The 23,807-nt window shown below is 47.2% G+C and overlaps 1 protein-coding gene across 1 annotated transcript in view; it reads left to right on the forward strand.

The window, feature by feature from the left end:
- The window catches only part of dlec1 (DLEC1 cilia and flagella associated protein), a 160,522-nt gene that overhangs the window by 135,647 nt on the left and 1,068 nt on the right, over positions 1–23,807 (forward strand). Inside the window, exons 33-40 of the mRNA XM_078231113.1 lie at positions 698–832; positions 3,008–3,130; positions 8,571–8,665; positions 10,146–10,233; positions 12,071–12,265; positions 13,852–13,977; positions 16,171–16,324; positions 18,182–18,305. Coding sequence (XP_078087239.1) covers positions 698–832; positions 3,008–3,130; positions 8,571–8,665; positions 10,146–10,233; positions 12,071–12,265; positions 13,852–13,977; positions 16,171–16,324; positions 18,182–18,305 — 1,040 coding nt within the window. The remainder of the gene's footprint in view (positions 1–697; positions 833–3,007; positions 3,131–8,570; positions 8,666–10,145; positions 10,234–12,070; positions 12,266–13,851; positions 13,978–16,170; positions 16,325–18,181; positions 18,306–23,807) is intronic.

Raw genomic sequence — 23,807 nt, forward strand, 5'->3', positions numbered from 1 at the left:
ATGTAGTGTTACAGTCATAGCTAGGGTGTAGAAAAAGATCAACTTAATATAACGTAGGTCCATTCAAAAGTCTGACAAAAGAAGCTGTTCTTGAGTCGGTTGGTACGTGACCTCAGACTTTTGTATCTTTTTCCTGACGGAAGAAGGTGGAAGAGAGAATGTCCGGGATGCGTGGGGTCCTTAATTATACTGGCTGCTTTGCCGAGGCATCGGGAAGTGTAGACAGAGTCAATGGATGGGAGGCTGGTTTGCGTGATGGATTGGGCTACATCCATGACCTTTTGTAATTCCTCGAGGTCTTGGTCAGAGCAGGAGCCATACCAAGCTGTGATACAACCAGAAAGAATGTTTTCTATGGTGCATCTGTAAAAGTTGGTGAGAGTTGTCGCTGACATGCCAAATTTCCTTCGTCTTCTGAGAAAGTAGAGGCGTTGGTGGCAGTTTGAGTGGCAACTACAGCGCGGCATTGTTTCAGAGCTGGGTTATGTCAGATTTGACTTTATTTTCTTTTCCTGTTCCTAAACGGGGTTTGATTGAACTTAATGGCCGTGTTACAGTCAGAAGAATTTCACTTGGAAACCAAGCCCTCCTTTCGCTGAGCCGGGAGCTTTTGATTCAAATATACGGTAGGAACGTTACATTTCAGGACAATTCCCAAAATAAATGGTTTCCTTTCTTTAATTGTCTACATTTTTAGGATGTGGAAGTGGTAGAGGAGGAATCAGAGGAAGAAGAAAAAGAGCTTCCAGCGAGTGCTCTGATTTCCGTGGCCCTACGGGTCCACGAGGGCATTGTGGCAGACTATCCATATTACGTGACCCCAAAACAAGTGGTGAGTGGCTTACTGGCCCATCAAAGAGAGCGGCACAGTGCGTAGGGTGGGGAGGCAGCATCAGTGTCCTGTCAGTAATGGGTTCCACATGAGACTCCATTCCCCCACCCCTCAGGATTCCTCACCTCAGTCATAGAGACCAAAGAATCCCTATAGAAGGAGGCCATTCGGCCCATTGAGTCTGCACTGACAACAATCCCACCTAGGCCGTATCCCCGTAACCCCACATATCTACCCCACTAATCCCTCTAACCTACGCATCCCGGGACACTAAAGGTCAATTTAGCATGACCTAACCCACACATCTTTCGGAGTGTGGGAGGAAACCGGAGCACCCGGAGGAAACCCACGCAGACACGGGGAGAACGTGCAGACTCCACACAGACAGTGACCCAAGCCGGGAATCGAACCCAGGTCCCTGGCACTATGAGGCAGCAGTGCTAACCACTGTGCCACCATACCACCCTTAAAGACAAATGATACTGGAAGTGAGAATGTAGGTGACCTGGGGCAGGAAAGGAAACTGGTTCTGAAATTAAATGAGCAGACCTCCATCCGCCACCACCGGCCCTGCTCGCCCATCTGAGGCTGTCGAAAGACGTCAGGTAGGTGACAGCAGAGGCCTCACGCTCCAGTTTCCTCAACACTCCTTAAATTTACTGCTTGTGCTTTTGGACAGGAAAGTAGCCAATGTAACATACTCCTTCCTCCAGAAGGGAGAGAGAATGAAAGGGGTAACTTTAATCCAATTCGTTCAGCAACTCCTGATTTTAACCTAACTCGCCCAGTGGGAGTGGAGGTGACGCTCATTTTACATCCTACATAAGGTTTGTGAAATCAGGGAGGGTGTAAACCAGGCATCTGACCTGAACTGCCACATTGTCTCTGTAGGTACAGAGGAGATGTCAGGGGTAAGTTTTTCACTCAGAGGGTGGTGGGTGAGTGGAATCGGCTGACGTCGGTGGTGGTGGAGGCAAACTCGTTGGGGTCTTTTAAGAGACTTCTGGATGAGTACATGGGATTTAATGGGATTGAGGGCTATAGATAGGCCTAGAGGTAGGGATATGATCGGCGCAACTTGTGGGCCGAAGGGCCTGTTTGTGCTGTGGCTTTCTATGTTCTATATGTTCTATCTCCCCAGCAAGCACCACCCAACCCTCACCAGTTTAGGCCTATACTCTCTGGAATTTAGACGAATGAGGGGAGATCAAATTGAGGTATGCAAGATGACCTGGATTCGATTCCCGGCTTGGGTCACTGTCTGTGTGGAATCTGCACATTCTCCCCGTGTCTGTGTGGGTTTCCTCCAGGTGCTCCAGTTGTTACCCCACAGTCCGAAGATGTGCAGGTTAGGTGTATTGGCCATGCTAATTTGCCCCTTAATGTCAGGGGGACTAGCTAGGGTAAATGCATGGGGTTGTGGGGATAGGGGCTGGGTGGGATTGTGGTCAGTGCAGACTCGATGGGCCGAATGGCCTCCTTCTGCACTATAAGATTCTATGTTTCTATGTTCCTATCTTACCGATGGTATATGAGGAAATGCAGCAACAGGGAAGAACGTTAGCTGATAGACAGAGTGCTAGCCTGATTTACTGACTATGTACAGTTCTGGTCACCCTATTATAGAAAGGATATTATTAAACTAGAAAGAGTGCAGGAAAGATTTACTAGGATGCTACCGAGACTTGATGGTTTGAGTTATAAGGAGAGGCTGAATAGACTGGGACTTTTTTCCCTGGAGCGTAGGAGGCTTAGGGGTGATCTTATAGAGGTCTATAAAATAATAAGGGACATAGTTAAGGTAGATAGTCAATATCTTTTCCCAAAGCTAGGGGAGTCTAAAACTAGAGGGCATAGGTTTAGGGTGAGAGGGGAGAGATACAAAAGGGTCCAGAGGGGCAGTTTTTTCACACAGAGGGTGGTGAGTGTCTGGAACAAGCTGCCAGAGGTAGTAGTAGTGTCGGGTACAATTTTGTCTTTTAAAAAACATTTAGACAGTTCCATGGGTATAGAGGGATATGGGCCAAACGCAGGCATTTGGGACTAGCTTAGTGGTAAAAACTGGGCAGCATGGACAGGTTGGGCTGAAGGGTCTGTTTCCATGCTGTAAAACTCTTATGACTCTCTGACTGCTCATCTTTGTGGAGGATAATGATTCATTGTCTTGGTTCGCAGGTAGTTCCTGCTGGCGGGTTTGTCACCATCAATGTCTCCTTCACCCCACTCACACTGAGTGGAGTGACAACAAATGTTGATTGTGAGGGCTTCGCCTTTGGACACCTCAGTCTAGACGACCAGGTGATGTACCATCTTTGTTAAGATACGAGAATTACGGTAACAATAACAGAGAGAATAACAGTGCCTGAAATCCTCCAGTGTCGGGATTAGTTCCCAGAGTTTGTGGCAAAATCATTTTTGCCGCTAATTTTTTTTGCCCGTTTAACACTTCAAAAATAACTGAGTGTGGAGCATCTGTGGGGTGATATTTGGGCATTGTGAGTCCTGAGTTCTGTCTTCTCCCAATAATACAATCTCAAGACTGGTGCAAATAATGGAATCCACAGCAGCTCTGGCAACATCTGCCCAGAGAAAGGAAGCGCCATTCATTTAAATTTGAATACTAATGTAAAGGTTGTCCTTTTCCTTTGCAGGTTGTGCCTTTACTGCCATGTTTTTCTTTTTCCTTGGTTTTGGGTGGCAGCTGTTCATTCTTCTGCCATTCACACCTCCTCTAGACACATCCTTCCAAAACAAAGGACAAAGAAAATTACAGCACAGGAACAGGCCCTTCGGCCCTCCAAGCCTGCACCAACCATGCTGCCTGACTGAACTAAAACCCCCTACCCTTCCGGGGACCATATTCCTCTATTCCCATCCCATGCATGTATTTGTTCAGATGCCCTTTAAAACTCACTACCGTATCCACTTCCACTACCACCCCCGGCAGCGAGTTCCAGGCACCCACCACCCTCTGTGTAAAAAACTTGCCTCGAACATCTCCTTTAAACCTTGCCCCTCGCACCTTAAACCTGTGCCCCTTAGTAATTGACTCTTCCACCCTGGGAAAAAGCTTCTGACTACCCACTCTGTCCAGGCCCCTCATAATCTTGTAGACTTCTATCAGGTCCCCCCTCAACCTCCGTCGTTCCAGTGAGAACAAACCAAGTTTTTCCAACCTCTCCTCATAGCAAATGCCCTCCATACCAGGCAACATCCTGGTAAATCTGTTCTGTACCCTCTCCAAAGCCTCCACATCCTTCTGGTAGTGTGGCAACCAGAATTGAACACTATATTCCAAGTTCGGCCTAACTAAGGTTCTATAAAGCTGCAACATGACTTGCCCCGGCCGATGAAGGCAAGCATGCCGTCTGCCTTCTTGACTACCTTCTCCACCTGCGTTGCCACTTTCAGTGACCAGTGTACCTGCACACCCAGATCCCTCTGCCTATCAATACTCTTAAGGGTTCTGCCATTTACTGCCTATCTGTATTAGACCTTCCAAAATGCATTACCTCACATCCCTTCCTTACTTGTCCCATTCCCACTCCCGTTTCACCAACCCTGATGCCAGTTAATCTCTCCTCTCTTCCAACCTATTACAGACACTGTCATTTTAATTCTCCACATTGTTCTCATTTGGATCTTTGCAGTCTTCGGTTAACGTTCAATGTAGGCCGCATAATCAATACCTAGGCTGGAATTCTCTGGCCGTTCATGCCGGCGAGATTCTCCAGTCCTGCCGGCAGCCCCCTCCCTCCGACCCCCCTTGCAGGTTTCCCCCCGGCGTGGGGTGACATCAAAGGGAATTCCCATTGACAGCGGCGGGACCAGAGAATCCCGCTGCTGGCAAACAACACGCCACCTCCCGCCAGCAGGAAAGACGCGGCTGGGAAGCCGGAGAATCTCACCCCTCATCTTTCGATTCACTCACCCGAGGAAGGAGCAGTGCTCCGAAAGCTCGTGATCCCAAATAAACCTGTTGGACTTTAACCTGGTGTTGTGAGACTTCGTACAGTCCAGTCCAACGCCGGCATCTCCACAACATCTTTCGATTGAGTATTTTGCAGTCTTCCGGGGGGTTTTTTGTGTCCCTTTTTTTTGCAGGTGTTGATTTTATATCATGATTTTTTTCTTTGTGTTTGGGAAACAGCTGTTCATTTCTCTACCGTTCACACCTCCTCTAGACACATCCTTTGTTTATATAGTGCCATTCCCGCTCCCTTTGATAAGCCAACCCTTTTGTTATTTCATCTCTCTTGTCTTCCACCCTATCACACATTTTCCAGGTTATTCTTTCCCCCTGATCCTCCCTCTTTTACTTGCTTAAAACATGTACATTTGTAACTGTTCCCAGTTCTGATGAAAGGTCATCAACCTGAAACCTTACCTTTGTTCCTATCTCTACAAATACCACCTGATGGCACGGCAGCACAGTGGTTAGCACTGCTGCCTCAGAGTGCCAGGGACCCAGGTTCGATTCCCGGCTTGGGTCACCGTCTGTGCGGAGTCTGCACGTTCTCCCCACGCCTGCGTGGGTTTCCTCCGGGTGCTCCGGTTTCCACCCACGGTCCGAAAGATGTGCTGGTTAAGTGCATTGATCATGCTAAATTCTCCCTCAGTGTACATAGAACATAGAACATAGAAAGCCACAGCACAAACAGGCCCTTCGGCCCACAAGTTGCGCCGATCACATCCCCACCTCTAGGCCTATCTATAGCCCTCAATCCCATTAAATCCCATGTACTCATCCAGAAGTCTCTTAAAAGACCCCAACGAGTTTGCCTCCACCACCACCGACGTCAGCCGATTCCACTCACCCACCACCCTCTGAGTGAAAAACTTACCCCTGACATCTCCTCTGTACCTACCCCCCAGCACCTTAAACCTGTGTCCTCTCGTAGCAACCATTTCAGCCCTTGGAAATAGCCTCTGAGAGTCTACCCTATCCAGACCTCTCAACATCTTGTAAACCTCTATCAGGTCACCTCTCATCCTTCGTCTCTCCAGGGAGAAGAGACCAAGCTCCCTCAACCTATCCTCATAAGGCATGCCCCCCAATCCAGGCAACATCCTTGTAAATCTCCTCTGCACCCTTTCAATGGCTTCAACATCTTTCCTGTAATGAGGTGACCAGAACTGCGCGCAGTACTCCAAGTGGGGTCTAACCAGGGTCCTATAAAGCTGCAGCATTATCTCCCGACTCCTAAACTCAATCCCTCGATTAATGAAGGCCAGTACGCCGTACGCCTTCTTGACCGCATCCTCCACCTGCGAGGCCGATTTAAGAGTCCTATGGACCCGGACCCCAAGGTCCTTCTGATCCTCTACACTGCTAAGAATGGTACCCTTCATATTATACTGCTGCTTCATCCCATTGGATCTGCCAAAATGGATCACCACACACTTATCCGGGTTGAAGTCCATCTGCCACTTCTCCGCCCAGTCTTGCATTCTATCTATGTCTCGCTGCAACTTCTGACATCCCTCCAAACTATCCACAACACCACCTACCTTGGTGTCGTCAGCAAACTTACCAACCCATCCCTCCACTTCCTCATCCAGGTCATTTATGAAAATGACAAACAGCAAGGGTCCCAGAACAGATCCCTGGGGCACTCCACTGGTCACTGACCTCCACGCAGAGAAAGACCCCTCCACAGCCACTCTCTGCCTTCTGCAGGCAAGCCAGGTGCCAGAGTGTGGTGACATGGGGATTTTCACAGTAACTTCATTGCAGTGTTAAAGTAAGTCTACTTGTGACACTAATAAATGAACTTAAACTGCTGAGTGGTTCCAACATTTTCTGTTTTTATATAAAATTCAGACTTGAGACACAGGGCAACATGGTAGCACAGTGGTTAGCACTGCTACTTCACAGCTCCAGGGACCTGGGTTCGATTCCCGGCTTGGCACACTGTCTGTGCAGAATTTGCACATTCTCCTTGTGTCTGCGTGTGTTTCCTCCGGGTGCTCCGGTTTCCTCCCACAGTCTAAAGATGTGCGGGTTAGGTTGATTGGCCATGCTAAAATTGCCCCTTAGTATCCTGAGATGCGTAGGTTAGAGGGATTAGTGGGTAAATATGTAGGGATATGGGGGTAGGGCCTGGGTGGGATTGTGGTCGGTGCAGACTCGATGGGCCCAATGGCCTCTTTCTGCGCTGTAGGGTTTCTATGATTCTATGAGACAGTATAAAAGACTAGAAAAACATTTCTTCCCATCGATTAGCAGGTCGCTCTTCTCCTGGATAATGTTAAATCGAGCAAGGGATTCACAGGCTGATTAACAGTCTGACAGGTGCAATTCCTTCCATGGCGGTAATCCTCACACCAGCCAGTCAGTTAGGGTGATCAGGGATGGAGATCACCCAACCAGACACTGCCACAATGCGTAGGAGTGACATCATTATGTTTGTGGATTCCGTGCTGTTGGGCAAACACTGGGGCAGAGGAATAAAGTTTAAGTGCAAATCTATTTTTTTGCGCTCTCCATCACTTCGAGGGTGCTGCAGACGGTGTGGGATCAAGCACACGCCTCTGCCAGTGCTCTACGGAGGTAAGCGGACTAAGGGTCAAAGAATTGGATGTGGAGACATCCAGTACTGGACTGTGGCCAGACCAGTTAAAAGCCGCACTGTCCAGTACAAAACCAGATGTGGAGCTACCCTAGAATAAGGATCAGTTGCATACTGGCAGACATGATGAGGTTGGATGTTGCGTGGCTGGGGTTGGGGGTGTGGTGCTGCAACCCACTTCTGCCAGATGCAAGTATCAAAGAATAAAGAAAATTACAGCACAGGAACAGGCCCTTCAGCCCTCCAAGCCTCCACTGACCATGCTGCCTGACAAATCTTGTTGGCTACTAACCTAGACTTCAGAGCCAAAACTGTGCTCCTCACTTCCCTAGACTGCCTGGACAAAGGTTCTGGTGCTGCACGTTCTGGCTCAGAGGTACCAATACTATCCCTAAGCTAAAGACTCGCTCCAGGTTAGCACATGTGTGGAATGGACGGTTGAACAAAACCCTCATCCATACCTTTGTTACCTTCAGATTCAACTACTTATATGCACACCTGACCTTGCCCTTCCCTATCTTTGCAATCTTCCAAAGTAGCTGCGTTCATCCAATACTACCCTTCTTTTAACAGCTGCATCATTGGCAGCCATGCCTTCAACAGCTTCAGACATTAGCCTTGCAAATTCCTCCTAAACCAATTCAACATTCTCTCTTCCTTTAGGCACGGTGGCACAGCACCAGGGACCCAGGTTGGATTCCAGCCTTGGGTCACTGTCTGTGCGGAGTCTGCACGTTCTCCCCGTGTCTGCGTGGGTTTCCTCTGGGTGCTCCGGTTTCCTCCCACAGTCCAAAGATGTGCTGGTTAGGGTGCATTGGCCATGATAAATTGCCCCTTCGTGTCTAAGAATGTGTAAGTTAGGGGGATTAGCCATGGTAAATGCGTGGTGTTACGGGAATGGGGCGGAGGGCCTGGGTAAGATACTCTGTCAGAGAGTCAGTGCAGGCTCGATGGGCTGATTGGCCTCTTCTGCTCAGTAGGAATTCTGTTCTACACCCCTTGAAACTTACCTCTTCTTCCGCTTGTCCTAAAATCTCCTTTTGTTGCTCAGTGCCACGTATCTCCGACCAGTTTAGTAAATCGCCCCAAGTGTAAAAGCGCCAAATATGATTGTCATTTTCGGTCAGTTAAGTAACTTTACCATATTTCTTGTGCACTTTCCCCAGACGGCATGTGGAGTACCTGGAAAGGTTTCTCGTGTTCGAGGATATGACACAGAACCTTTGCGTCTCGACTTCAGGGCAGTTGTAAAGCCCGCTTTGTGAGTACTAACAACCTGGCTTTTCCCAACTTTCTTCTTCACTATTGCTTATTGAGTCTTCCTCAACTTTTCAGCATCTGTGGGCGAGAGGGCAGAATGCCAAATCTGCTTCTCAGGAGGCCTATGTGAAGAGCCTGAGGATAAGCTTTGCCTGTCTCCCTTCTCCTCAGCCCACCCTATGTATCTCCCATTTCCTCTCCTAGCCTGGTTATTTCCTCAGTTAGTAGGAGCTTCCTGTATAACCATGCTGAGGTGACCATTCTTTATGTCTGAGCGCTAAAGGCAGGGGGATATCACAGCAGCACCCTCTCCCCACCTGATGTTCAATCTCTAGTCAAGGTTCCTGGTTAGTGATCAGGAATGGTATCTTGGCCAACCTTTCCCCTTCCCAACCTAGGACACTGAAATTAATTATAACCACAACACAACGTTATACAAAAATAAATACCTTTCATGTCTTGCTGGGATCAATAAAGGTAGCCCAGACCTTGTATCTCCATGCTCTATATGGCTCAGTGTCACCTGGTGTCTTTACCACTGAGTCCTTGAGGGTAACATCTCAAATTGACTCAATTGACTGTAACCCTAACTCTGGAGCCCATCAACAGAGAATCACATTCAATAACACTCCAACTGTAGGGTTGAGACCTTTTTGTTATCTCTTCACTTCCAGTAATGCCCCTGTCTGACACTCAATGGTGCATCTTCAATCGGAAGCTTGGTGTGTGTGGCGTGCCCTTTAAGTTGTAGAATGTAAAATACACACACATTACAAGGGGATGGGTGCACAGAACACAAGTGGCACACAGGAGGAAATTTGGCTACGACTCTCACCAATTTTTTGCACCATAGAAAGCATTCTTTCTGGTTGTATCACAGCTTGGTATGGCTCCTGCTCTGCTCAAGACCGCAAGGAACTACAAAAGGTCGTGAATGTAGCCCAATCCATCACGCAAACCAGCCTCCCATCCATTGACTCTGTCTACACTTCCCGCTGCCTCGGCAAAGCAGCCAGCATAATTAAGGACCCCACTCACCCCGGACATTCTCTCTTCCACCTTCTTCCGTCAGGAAAAAGATACAAAAGTTTGAGGTCACGTACCAACCAAACTCAAGAACAGCTTCTTCCCTGCTGCTGTCAGACTTTTGAATGGACCTACCTTGCATTAAGTTGATCTTTCTCTACACCCTAGCTATGACTGTAACACTACATTCTGCACTCTCATTTCCTTCTCTATGAACAGTATGCTTTGTCTGTACAGTGCGCAAGAAACAATACTTTTCACTGTATGTTAATACATGTGACAATAATAAATCAAACCAAAGGTAAGGAATACTGAAACTAGGAGTGGCTACGCGGATATGAGGGATGTTCAATGTTTGAAGGGAGCTCAGAACACAAGGGCCCCAGAGAAGGGGATTAAAGGGCTGCAGAAAATAATAGGATTGGCCCTTGTACTCACAAGCTTTCTGTGTCCAGGTTAAGTGTGGAGATGGATGATGACGATGAAGACCTTTCGTTTTATGCAGCTGCAAGTGACCTGATCCCAGATGGACTGGAAGGCGAGGTGAGTAATCCAACATGGATCAGATCTCTGGGTGAGTCTCTTCTGGTACCCTTCCTATCGAATCCCCTGATTGCTTGCTGGGATGAGTGATGATTGGAGAAGGTCTCTACGATCTTCGCCAAGTGTTTTTCTGTGACTCATGCCTCGTGTAAAACTCTGTGGCGCCAGACTGATTGGCCGTTTTAACCAAGCCAACCAGCCAAGATGATCCTGACTCCTGCACTTCCCAGAAGAAGAACCTTGGCTGAACTTTTCCCTCAGCTTTATCCAGTTAACCCAGCAGACTGTCCATCTCTGGAGCATACTTTAGTCACCTCCTCCCATAGCTCAGCTTCTAGCATACCAGTGTCCATGTTTTTCCCGTTATGAACTCCATCCATCCCTCTCGCTTTACCAGCCTCTCAAGATTCAAAATCTCAAAACACAATTATAACCTCCTTCAACACCTCACTCCTCGACATTTGCTCCTTCTGCATAATTCCTTTAGTTGAATATCCCGATCCAATCTGAGGCTGCAGCTCTGATGTTGTGGGCCCCAATGATGTGGAGGTGACAAGCCGAGGCTGCCACCATCCATATTTATTCTGAATGGCTGTGCTACGCAGGAGGTGTAATAATTTTCCATTATTAATTCCCCATTCTCACTCTCTAAAGAACCAACACGGCGCGGTGGCACAGTGGTTAGCACTGCAGCCTCACAGTGCCAGGGACCTGGGTTCAATTCCAGCCTCGGGTCACTGTCTGTGTGGAGTTTGCACATTCTCCCCGTGTTTGCGTGGGTTTCCTCCGGGTGCTCCGGTTCCCTCCCACAGTCCAAAGATGTGAATGCGGGTTCACTTTTAACATTTAAGAAAAACTTGGACGGGTTCATGGATGAGAGGGGTGTGGAGGGATATGGTCCAGGTGCAGGTCAGTGGGACTAGGCAGAAAAATGGTTCGGCACAGCCAAGAAGGGCCACAAAGCCTGTTTCTGTGCTGTAATGTTCTATGTGCAGGTTAGGTGGATTGGCCATGCTAAACTGCCCCTTAGTGTCAGGGGGATTAGGATTGTAAATATGTGGGGTTATGGGGATAGGGCCTGGGTGGGATTGTTGTCAGTGCAGGCTCGATGGGCCAAATGGCCTCCTTCTGCACTGTAGAACTCTATATTATGAACACTTACTTTTTAACCTATTTCCTTATTAAACACGTGAAAACTTCTGGGGGGAATTCTCCCGTCCCACCCACCATGGGTATCGTGGTGGGCGGGGGGTAGAACATGCAAAGGTCCACTGACCCCGGGCAGGATTCTCCAGTTTTGGGGTGAGCGCAGCTGGAAAATCCCACCCATTTACTACCTGTACTACATTTCGAGCAAGCTTACTCATCTTTGCTGTTCTTTATATTCTGTCCAATCTTCTCTGTGGGCATCGCTGGCTGGGCCAGCATTTATTGCCCATCCCTAATTGCCCTTGAGGGGACGTTTAAGAGCCAACCACATTGCTGTGGAACTGAGTCACATGTAGTCAAGGAAGGACGGCAGATTCCCTTCCCTAAAGGGCATTAGTGAACCAGATGGGTTATACAACAAGGGACAATCGTTTCATGGTCACCGTTCGACTTTTAAATCCAGACTTTTTTCATTGATTTCCAATTCAAATTGGTGGGATTCGAACCTGGGTCACCAGAGCATTACCCTGGGTCTCTGGATTACTCGTCCAGTGACAATACCACTAAGCCACTGCCTTACCTTTGCAGAATAATATGGTTTTTTAAATATCAATTTAATACTTATCTTTAACCTCTGGATGGCTTGGCTACATAAAGCTTTTCTTTTCCCATTCTTACCTCCACTCAGATCCAAAGGGAAATCCTGACAACACATGGCTTGAGGCTGAAGAACTTCACTGAGACCCCTCTCTACTTTCAGTTTTTGCTTCATAAACCATTCTGTATTTTGAATGTGGACCCCAAAGACAGCCTTAAATCTTCAAACAGTGACCGGGAGGAGAATACGAAGATGTTGGTGCTACACCCACAACAGCACATGCACGTAAGTGTCGGAGAGGATATGGAGGAATGGGAGTTAAGTATATCCTTCTCTCGAAACGAGGATCTGGGGGGCGCTACTCCCATCCGACGCACTAATTGTTTAGCACGTCAGGCGGGGAGAATCACGTATGTGCCAATTCACGGGATTCGCACATGCACAGAGGCCCGGAACTGTCAGACTCCATCGTGAATAGGTCCGCCTCCCAAACGTTTAATGATATTCCCGATTGTGACCTCTGCATTGCACAGAGTGTGGGAGATTCGAGTCTGAACTCCCACTGAAAAAACAATCGTGATCTACACCAGTTTTCCCGCGAATGTTGGGAGAATCGCCCCCTCCCTGGAGTCTGATATGGTTGGGATTTCCTCCCCCCCATTATCTCTGCGTTAAAGTCATAGCAGAATTTTATTCAAGGAGTTCGCTTCCACTCTGCTGTCGTAACTGTACCAGAAATGTCGCAGAAACCCTGTTCACGCGTTCAAAGGAGCTTCTGTCACAATTATGACAAAGGAATAGGTGTAACTCCCAGCCACGGTCACCAAATGCAGTGACAACTACATACCAGAATTTGTGTTGTGTGTGTGTGAATTCGTACACCCGGGGTAAATACTTACCCTTCCTTACAGCATTTAACGTACTAGCCCACCACATTCTCCTGGCCTCCTTTGAAAATATAATGCGATAAATTTACCAGGATGCTGCCTGGTTTGGAGGGTAGGTCTTATGAGGAAAGGTTGAGGGAAATTGGAGCGGAGGAGGTTGAGAGGAGACTTGATAGAGGTTTATAAGATGATGAGGGGGCTAGATAGAGTGAACGTTCAAAGACTATTTCCTCGGGTGAATGGAGCGGTAACTAGGGGGCATAACTATAGGGTTCATGGTGGGAGATATAGGAAGGATGTCTGAGGTAGGTTCTTTACGCAGAGAGTGGTTGGGGTGTGGAATGGACTGCCTGCTGGGATAGTGGAGTCAGAAACTTTAGGAACATTTAAGAAGCTATTGGATAGGCACATGGAGTACTTCGGGATGATAGGGAGGAAATAGCTTGATCTGGGTTTCAGACAAAGCTCGGCACAACATCGTGGGCCGAAGGGCCTGTTCTGTGCTGTACTGTTCTATGTTCTATGTTCTAAATGTAATATTTATTTACAGGTTGAACAGTGCATAGAGCTAGTGAAGCAGCGTAAAGTTTTAAAGTTTGTTTATCAGTGTCACAAGTAGGCTTACGTTAACACTGCAATGAAGTTACTGTGAAAATCCCTGAGTCGCCACACTCCAGCGCTGATTCTTTACACCACAGAATGGGAAATATTGCACACTGTGAGGAAGTAAAGACATTGTTCAGTATACAATTGACATCCAAAAGTCCATCTTAGTATAGCGGGCAGAACATCAATTGAAACTTTGTCCTCCTAGGTTCTTCCAGTAAAGCATTTTGAGCTTCCTGGGGTGCCTATTCTTTATTCCCTTACATGTGAATTGCTATGCACTTTGCATTTTGTGTGCGAGTATCACTGCAGCGCACTGATGCGTTACCAGGTGCTCGGTACTGTATGTGGCTGATGTTTCCAGGCCTGTCTTTGCAGGTCACCATTGCATTTTGCACTTCCTTGGAGTTGTTGAAGCCCCAGGAGGGTTGGTCTCTGAAGAGACAAGAGAAAATGGAGTATAACCAGGACCTTGTGATTGAGTACAACAACAAGACCACACAGGTAAGGTCAGGGGCATTCCCGCACAGAGCCTTTTCAAAGCCTTTGCGTCACGTTTTCTATCCTCTCGTTAGAGTCTCTAAAAATAAAAGCGGAATTGTGCTGCTTTTCCATAGTGGGTTTTGCACCATGGTGTAATTTTTGAGATTTTTCGGGGGTTAGGCAGGGTAAATGTTGGGAGGACATTTCCACTCAGGGGAGAGTGTGGGACCAGAGGGCAGGGTCTCAGAATAAGGGGCCGCTCATTTAAGAGATTTGAGGAAGAATTTCTTCTCTCAAAAAGTGGTGAATCTTTGGAATTCTTTACCCCAGGAAGCTGTGGAGATCAGGTCCCCGAATATTTCCAAGGCTGAGATGGTTAGGTTTTTAATCAGTCGGGGAATTAACAGTTACTGAGGTAAAGCAGGAAATTGGACTGAGTGAGTGTTAGATCAGCCAAGAGCTTATTAAATGGCGGAGCCGGTTCGAGGGGCTGAATGGCCTACTCTTGTTCCTATTTCTTAAGGTCTTATGGCTTCACTACTCGCAGTCTCAATCACTGACAAGGCAATTTCCATTGACAAGGCTATCTCTACTCACTTGCATGGTGCCATCCTTTCAACCCCAATTCTTTTGTGTTTGCAGCAGTAAAGTACTGTTCCAGGGCCTTTACAACTGCACTTTAAAACACCTAGTTGCCTGGGATTAGGTCTGGAGCTTCATCATCATAGCACCTCCAGAGCTGTCAATATGTTTGTCCAGATTTTTGCAGGGGATAAGGTCTTCAAAATGGAGATACTGTGCTCCATGCAAGACCTCATCCTGTCTTTTCCCGTCTTTGCTTAATCAGTCCCAAGCGCTGTAGACGTGAGCGTATCTCCAACACAATTGGCTTAACCAATCGTCACCCGATCTGGCTGGGCCACACCAAATGCTATCGGGTCTCACTCCCTTCCACTAACCCTCTGAAATACAGAGACAAGCCCCAGCTTCACTTCTGCAGTATCCCTGGGGCTAACTGCTAAGCCCTCTTCTCTGAATAACTCCACTCTGGGCACCCGTCCCTACTGGAGGGAGCTCATGGACATTTGTGTCACGACTGACCCTGTGCGAAGACTGCCAACAGTTTGGATCAGCCTGAGATAGTGGCCAGGGAAATGGGGAGAAGGACTCCTGAAGTAGCTCCTTTACTGTAATAATTACCACCTCCCCCAACATTTATCACTCTTTAGTAGTGTGCCAAGCATTGAGCAACGATGGCAATGGATGCAGCTTTGTCAACATGCCAAAATGAAAAGACACACACAGACACACAGACACACACACACCTCAACAGATGAAATGTCTCTGTGGTGTCTGGTTTGATAGAAACACAGTAAGAAGTCTCACAACACCAGGTTAAAGTCCAACAGGTTTATTTGATAGCAAAAGCCACTAGCTTTCGGAACAGGCTGTTCCTTCGTCAGGTGGGTGCGAGTTCTGATTACAAACAGGGCACAAAGACACAAACTCAATTTACATGAATAATGATTGGAATGTGAGTCTTTACAGCTAATCAAGTCTTAAAGGTACAGACAATGTGAGTGGAGAGAGGGTTAAGCACAGATTAAAGTGATGTGTATTTCTCCAGACAGGACAGTGAGATTTTGCAAGTCCAGGCAGGTTGTGGGGGTTACAGATAGTGTGACATGAACCCAAGATCCCGGTTGAGGCCGTCCAGACACATCCAGAACACATCCAGAAACATCCAGACACCCGAAGATCTTAATAAAAAGATTTTCTTTTCAGCTTAGTGAAGTTCCAGAGCGGTGAAAAGGGGAAAGACTCGAGGAAGAGCTGAGTAATTATAATAACATTGAGTTAATACAGCATAGTGAAGGTAAGCGCTCTACTGAGTGTCCTCTTCACTTGCTTTTCAATGTAGTATTGCAACTGAATTGTCTATTTAATTTCCATTTTGCCATGCCCTTGGTATCTTAATCCTTTTCCATTTAGATCAATTCATCTGGAGTGAATATTGAGGAGTTCAATTTATATCCCATCAAACGCCTCTCCTTTGAAAACCAACTTTCTTACCAACTCCTCAGATCCCTGACTGGATTGGGGCGGGGAAAAGTAGCTTTGCCACTTTTTTTCCTTTGTTATTTGAAATATTGCAATCTATTTTGAGGGAATATTAAGGAGATTGTGATTGAAAACCTTGATTCCTCCTTACAGCTCATCCCTCTCCATGCTACCTTCGCTCTGCCGTCCTTTGAGCTCTCCACCAATAACGTCAACTTCAACACCTGCCTAGTTGGACAAACCAGGAGAACAGAGATCTTCCTCCTAAACAGGACGGGATCAAAGAGCTACTGGACTGCAGTCATCGGTGAGGCTTGAAATCCCTTACTCGCTGAGTCAAGGATAGCCATGCGTTTTACAATGTACTTTACAACTGTATGGGCCAGGCACGGTGCTTTGCATTGTGTGTTATCCCAGCCTCCGTCATATTGTGGGGCTATAACCTTGATATTGTATATCATTGACTCATAGCGAACGTCGTAATTTCAAACTTTGGCCCCTTGACAAATGTAGAGTTTTGTCAGTTGGATTAGACCCAAGGGTTTAGTAGGAGAGAAATCTATGATATGCACACAGACTCTAGGTGGTTGAGGCCTAATGGTCCACATGATCAGTTCATATTCTGGGTTTTGTTATTTCCTTCACTTACCAGAAGCAATGGAAGGTCTCTCCTCTAAAGAGGACTCCGAACGTTGGGTGGAATTTTCCTGTCCCGCTCACCATGGGAATCGTAGCAAGCGGGACAGGATCATGCCAAGGTCCGTTGACCTTGGGTGGGACTTTCCAGTCTTGGGGCAAGCGCGGCGGGAAAATCCAGCCATACAACTCTGTTTCTCTCTCCACGGATGCTGCCAGACCTGCTGAGTTTCTCCAGCATTTTCCACTTTGATGTCAGTGACTCTCCTTATAGATGTTTAATCTGAACCTCTTTTTTTTGGATACGGATGTCTCTTGCAAAACCAACATTGATTGTCTTTAACAAAGTGGTGGGGAATCGCCCTCTTGAACACAACTGAATGGGGCTTGTGGCTCCCTTTTAGAGAGTTAAGAGTCAACCTGTGGGTCTGGAGTCACATGTAGGCCAGAGCGGGTAAAGATGGCAGATTCCCTTCCATAATGATCATTAGTGAATCAGGTGGGTTTTTACCATAACCTGTAATTTCTTGGTCGCCATTATTGCTTTTTACTCCAGATTTATTAAAAATTGAAATAATTAAATTCTTAACTTTCACGGTTGCTGCAGTGCGATTTGGACTCATGATGGGAACCTTGCATACCTCAGAGGAAAGGATTGTGGGAATGGTGCCATAAAGTTGGGCACCATGCCAATGGCAGCATTCCCAGTGCCTACTACCATGGCCCACCATCTGCTGCTACTCTACCAGCAGCAGTAAGGGAGGCATCAGTTGACTCGCCCATCCATGGGCCAATTGACCCACCCAACCCATGGGCCAATTGATCTCCATAAATGGCCAATTAGTTGCCACTCAAAGGCCTCCTCCTGCCATCGCTGGGATCTAACCCACAGCAGAGGAAGCCTGTGTCCAACATGCCAGCTGCAAGGGAAGGGTATCCCTTTTTCAGGTCCTCAGTGCCCATCAGAGGCTTCTCCCTCAAGGTATCCCCCCCCCCCCCACAACACCATTTTCCCCTCCCCCTCTATCCTGACCATTGAAGACTCCCACTCCTCCTCACTGGGGCCTGCCAGCATGGCCCCTGCAAGACCCTGGGCTGACCTCAGTTCGGCTCCATCACAACTCGCTTCCCTCTGGACCTCGCTGCAAACAAGGGGCCATTATCTTGAAACAAGAGCTCAGCTGTTCAGAAAGCAGCTTTGCACATACAAACGGGAAACCTGCTGAGAGAACCAGCAGAGGGGGAACTGGGCCCAATGGTCTCCTTCCATTTAAAGAAATTTCTATGATTCTAAGTAGCATGAAGTTACTGAGCTTTTACATGGCCCAAAGCAGACTGTTCCCCACAAGCAACAGACAGGAACTCTGCTCTACACCTTCCCTGTGGGTAACACTGTGACCAACATTAGTGAAAGTGCTTCCCCACCCTCCCTCACTATTGGGTTCTTCCCATCCGAAAGGAATGAGGAACCCTCTTTGGTTGAACGGATAGTCTCGGTCAATGTTGAACTTCTATCGCCTCTCCACAGCTCCAGCTGAAAGCCCGGAGGACGAAGGTGTGATTCAAATTTGTCCCACGCATGGGGTTCTGGAGGCTCGCTCCATCTACTTATCAGTCAGCCGGGTCGCAATCCAGATCAACTTCACCGCCAGGTAACTCTCGAACTCCTCTTACACCGCGCTGAGCTGTCAAGCTGCTGTCATCTGTACTGAGAGGTACAGGCATAATAATGTTGTGGTTATGGGACTGGTGTGGTAACTCGGAGAGGAGGGTGGGTTCAATTCCCACGTTCAAATCACATTTAAGAACGTGAATTTGGGTGGCATGGTGGCACAGTGGTGAGCACTGCTGCCTCACAGCGCCAGGGACCCAGGTTCAATTCCCAGCTCGCGTCACTGTCTGTGTGGAGTCTGCACGTTCTCCCCGTGTCTGCGAGGGTTTCCTCTGGGTGCTCCGGTTTTCTCCCACAGTCCGAAAGACGTGCTGGTTAGGTGCATTGGCCGTGCTAAATTCTCCCTCAGTGTACCAAGATGATATGGAGATGCTGGCATTGGACTGGGGTGGGCAGAGTAAAAAATCTCACAGCACCAGGTTAAAGTCCAACAGGTTTATTTGGTATCATGAGCTTTCAGAGCGCTGCTCCTTCATCAGCTTCACCTATGCACAGTGCAGTGTTATGGGTGCATAGTGTTACGGGTAATGTATTAGCATGGATAGAGGACTGGTTAACTAACAGAAAGCAAAGAGTGGGGATAAATGGGTGTTTTTCTGGTTGGCGATCAGTGACGAGTGGTGTACCTCAGGGATCAGTGTTGAGACCGCAATTGTTTACGATTTACAAAGAGGATTTGGAGTTGGGGACCAAGTGTAGTGTTTCAAAATTCACAGATGACACTAAGATGGTGGAAGAACAAAGTGTGCAGAGGACACTGAAAGTCTGCAAAGGGATATAGATAATCTAAGTGAGTGGGCGAGGGTCTGGCAGATGGAGTACAATGTTGGTAAATGTGAGATCATCCATTTTGGTAGGAATAACAGCAAAATGGACGATTATTTAAATGGTAAAAAATTGCAGCATGCTGCTGTGCAGAGGGACCTGGGTGTCCTTGTGCAGGAATCTCAAGGAGTTGGTTTGCAGGTGCAGCAGGTAATTAAGAAGGCAAATGGAATTTTGTCCTTCATTGCTAGAGGGATGGAGTTTGAAAACAGCGAGATTATGTTGCAGCTGTTTAAGGTGCTGGTGAGGCCACACCTGGAGTACTGTGTACAGATTTGGTCTCCTTACTTGAGAAAGGTTATACTGGCACTGGAGGGGGTGCAGAGGAGATTCACTAGGTTGATTCCGGAGTTGAGAGGGTTGGCTTATGAGGAGAGACTGAGTAGACTGGGGTTATACTCATTGGAATTCAGAAGAATGAGGGGAGATCTTATAGAAACATATAAGATTATGAAGGGAATAGATAAGATAGAAGCAGGGAAGTTGTTTCCACTGGTGGGTGAAACTAGAACTAGGGGGCATGGCCTCAACATAAGGGGAAGCAGATTTAGGACTGAGTTGAGGAGGAACTTCTTCACACAAAGGGTTGTGAATCTGTGGAATTCCCTGCCCAGTGGAGCAGTTGAGGCTACCTCATTGAATGTTTTTAAGGCAAGGATAAATTTTTGAACAGTAAAGGAATTAAGGGTTATAATGAGCGGGCGGGTAAGTGGAACTGAGTCCACGAAAAGATCAGTCATGATCTTATTGAATGGCGGAACAGGCTCGAGGGGCCAGATGGCCTACTCCTGCTCCTAGTTCTTATGAAAGCTTGTGATACCGAATAAACCTGTTGAACTTTAACCTGGTTGTTGTGAGATTTCTTACTAACCCAAGGTGGGCAGGTTAGGTGGATTGGCCATGCTAAATTGCCTCTTAATGCCCAAAGATGTGCAGGTTAGGTGGATAGGCCAAGCTAAATTGCACCTTAGTGTCCCAAGATGTGCAGGTTAGGTGGATTGGCCATGCTAACTTGCCCCTTAGTGCCCAAAGATGGGCAGGTTAAGTGGATTGGCCATGCTAAATTATCCCTTTATGTCCCAAAATGTGTAGGTGAGGGAGATTACTGGGGTATATGCGCAGGGAAACGGGTAAAAAGCGGGGGGGTGAACCTGGCAAGATGCTCTGTCGGAGAGTCGGTGCAGACTCAAGGGGCTGAATGGCCTCCTTCAGCACTGTAGAGATTCTATTCTATGAATTCAGTTTTTAAAGTCAGCTGCTCTCAGTGAAAGTGACTCCACAACTGATGGGTTGTTCTAAATATCCAACGAATGTACTATCGAGAAAGAAATCCCTGCCAGTCTCACCATCCCTGGACATAACTTAAGTATCACAATAAAATAGTGGACTCTTTACTCTCTGCGGTGGCTTAGTAAAGAGATAGAGAGTTCCAGGACAATTAGAGAAGGGAAACAAATGTTGACCTTGGAGCCACATCACGAGAGTGCGCAAAGAGAAAAACTGTGTCCACTCAGTAACAGGTGGCGTCCTGGTGCCATCAACTCTATAACTGGGTTTAATTTGATTAAAAAGGAGAACTTTGGTATTTCTATATAATGCCTTATCACATTCCTCAAACAAGTCAGCTTGTATGCACAGTGTGGAATTACTTTGAGTGTTTGTGACACTGTTGTTTTTGTAGCCAATTGTGCAGCTGTGTTTTACACAGCAAGATCCCAGGGCAAAGGAAAAGGTACCTGCTGTCCTCTGAATTGTTCCAAAGAGTCTGTAACACCCAGTGAAACATCTGGGCAAGTCCTCAGATTAAAGAAAGATGGCATCAGTACAATCAGCGCTCCCCCAGCACTGAGCTGCAGTCTAGACTGTCAGCCTAGGTCCTAGACAGCTTCAGAGCTGTGCAAAGAGCATGTCAATGGTTCAGAGAAACTCGCAGGTGGAGGTGCTCCCATGCATCTTCTTCCCTTGTCCTTCTAGGAGGTAGAGGTCATGCGTTCGGAAGGTGCTTTTGAAGGAAGCTTGGTGAGTTGCTGATGTGTGTCTTATATATAGTCCACACTGCTGTACATCGGTGATGGAAGCTGTGAATGTTTAAAGTGGTAGTTGGGGTGCCAATCAAGCGATTAATGACTTAGATGGGCAGGTTATGGGCAGGTTATGATAATTATTAATGACTTAGAGGAGGGGGCTGAAGGGTGGATCAGTAAATTTGCTGATGACACCAAGATTGGTGGAGTAGTGGATGAGGTGGAGGGCTGTTGTAGGCTGCAAAGAGACATAGATAGGATGCAGAGCTGGGCTGAAAAATGGCAGATGGAGTTTAACCCTGATAAATGTGAGGTGATTCATTTTGGTAGGACTAATTTAAATGTGGATTACAGGGTCAAAGGTAGGGTTCTGAAGGCTGTGGAGGAACAGAGAGATCTTGGGGTCCATATCCACAGATCTCTAAAGGTTGCCACTCAAGTGGATAGAGCTGTGAAGAAGGTCTATGGTATGTTGGCTTTTATTAACAGGGGGTTGGAGTTTAGGAGCCGTGGGGTTATGCTGCAACTGTACAGGACCTTGGTGAGACCACATTTGGAATATTGTGTGCAGTTCTGGTCACCTCACTATAAGAAGGATGTGGAAGCGCTGGAAAGAGTGCAGAGGAGATTTACCAGAATGCTGCCTGGTTTGGAGGGTAGGTCTTATGAGGAAAGGTTGAGGGAGCTAGGGCTGTTCTCTCTGGAGTGGAGGAGGCTGAGGGGAGACTTAATAGAGGTTTATAAAATGATGAAGGGGATAGATAGAGTGAATGTTCAACGACTATTTCCTCGGGTGGATGGAGCTTTTTTGGTGCACCAAAAAAGTTTCTTTGTTGGTTAAAAAGAAAAAGGAGGCTTATGTTCGGATGAGACGTGAGCACTCGGGTAGTGCACTAGAAAGCTTTAGATTGGCTAAGAGGGAGTTGAAGAGCGAGCTTAGAAGGGCTAAAAGGGGACATGAGAAGACTTTGGCGGATAGGGTTAAAGAGAATCCTAAGGCGTTCTATAGGTATGTCAAGAACAGAAGGTTGGTTAGGGCAAGTTTAGGGCCAGTTATAGATGGCAGAGGGAAGTTATGTGTGGAACCGGAGGAGATTGGTGAAGCATTGAACCAATATTTCTCTTCGGTGTTCACGCAAGGGGACATGAATATAGCTGAGGAGGACACTGGGTTGCAGGGGAGTAGAATAGACAGTATTACAGTTGATAAGGAGGATGTGCAGGATATTCTGGAGGGTCTGAAAATAGATAAATCCCCTGGTCCGGATGGGATTTATCCAAGGATTCTCTGGGAGGCAAGAGAAGTGATTGCAGAGCCTCTGGCTCTGATCTTCAGGTCGTCGTTGGCCTCTGGTATAGTACCAGAAGATTGGAGGTTAGCGAATGTTGTCCCATTGTTTAAGAAGGGGAACAGAGACTTCCCCGGGAATTATAGACCGGTGAGTCTCACTTCTGTTGTCGGCAAGATGTTGGAAAAAATTATAAGGGATAGGATTTATAGTTATTTGGAGAGTAATGAATTGATAGGTGATAGTCAGCATGGTTTTGTGGCAGGTAGGTCGTGCCTTACTAACCTTATTGAGTTTTTTGAGAAAGTGACCAAGGAGGTGGATGGGGGCAAGGCAGTGGACGTGGTATATATGGATTTTAGTAAGGCGTTTGATAAGGTTCACCATGGTAGGCTTCTGCAGAAAATGCAGATGTATGGGATTGGGGGTGATCTAGGAAATTGGATCAGGAATTGGCTAGCGGATAGGAAACAGAGGGTGGTGGTTGATAGTAAATATTCATCATGGAGTGCGGTTACAAGTGGTGTACCTCAGGGATCTGTTTTGGGGCCACTGCTGTTTGTAATATTTATTAATGATCTGGATGAGGGTATAGTTGGGTGGATTAGCAAATTTGCTGATGACACCAAAGTCGGTGGTGTGGTAGACAGTGGGGAAGGGTGTCGTAGTTTGCAGGAAGACTTAGACAGGTTGCAAAGTTGGGCCGAGAGGTGGCGGATGGAGTTTAATGCGGAGAAGTGTGAGGTAATTCACTTTGGTAGGAATAACAGATGTGTTGAGTATAGGGCTAACGGGAGGACTTTGAATAGTGTGGAGGAGCAGAGGGATCTAGGTGTATGTGTGCATAGATCCCTGAAAGTTGGGAATCAAGTAGATAAGGTTGTTAAGAAGGCATATGGTGTCTTGGCGTTTATTGGTAGGGGGATTGAATTTAGGAGTCGTAGCGTTATGTTGCAACTGTACACAACTCTGGTGCGGCCGCACTTGGAGTACTGTGTGCAGTTCTGGTCCCCACATTACAGGAAGGATGTGGAGGCTTTGGAGAGGGTGCAGAGGAGGTTTACCAGGATGTTGCCTGGTATGGAGGGGAGATCCTATGAGGAGAGGCTGAGGGATTTGGGATTGTTTTCGCTGGAAAGGCGGCGGCTAAGAGGGGATCTTATTGAAACATATAAGATGATTAGAGGTTTAGATAGGGTGGATAGTGATAGCCTTTTTCCTCTGATGGAGAAATCCAGCACGAGGGGGCATGGCTTTAAATTGAGGGGGGGTAGTTATAGAACCGATGTCAGGGATAGGTTCTTTACCCAGAGGGTGGTGAGGGATTGGAATGCCCTGCCAGCA

Source organism: Mustelus asterias, chromosome 2, assembly GCF_964213995.1.
Source record: "Mustelus asterias chromosome 2, sMusAst1.hap1.1, whole genome shotgun sequence".
In the NCBI taxonomy this organism is placed as follows: Eukaryota; Metazoa; Chordata; class Chondrichthyes; order Carcharhiniformes; family Triakidae; genus Mustelus; species Mustelus asterias.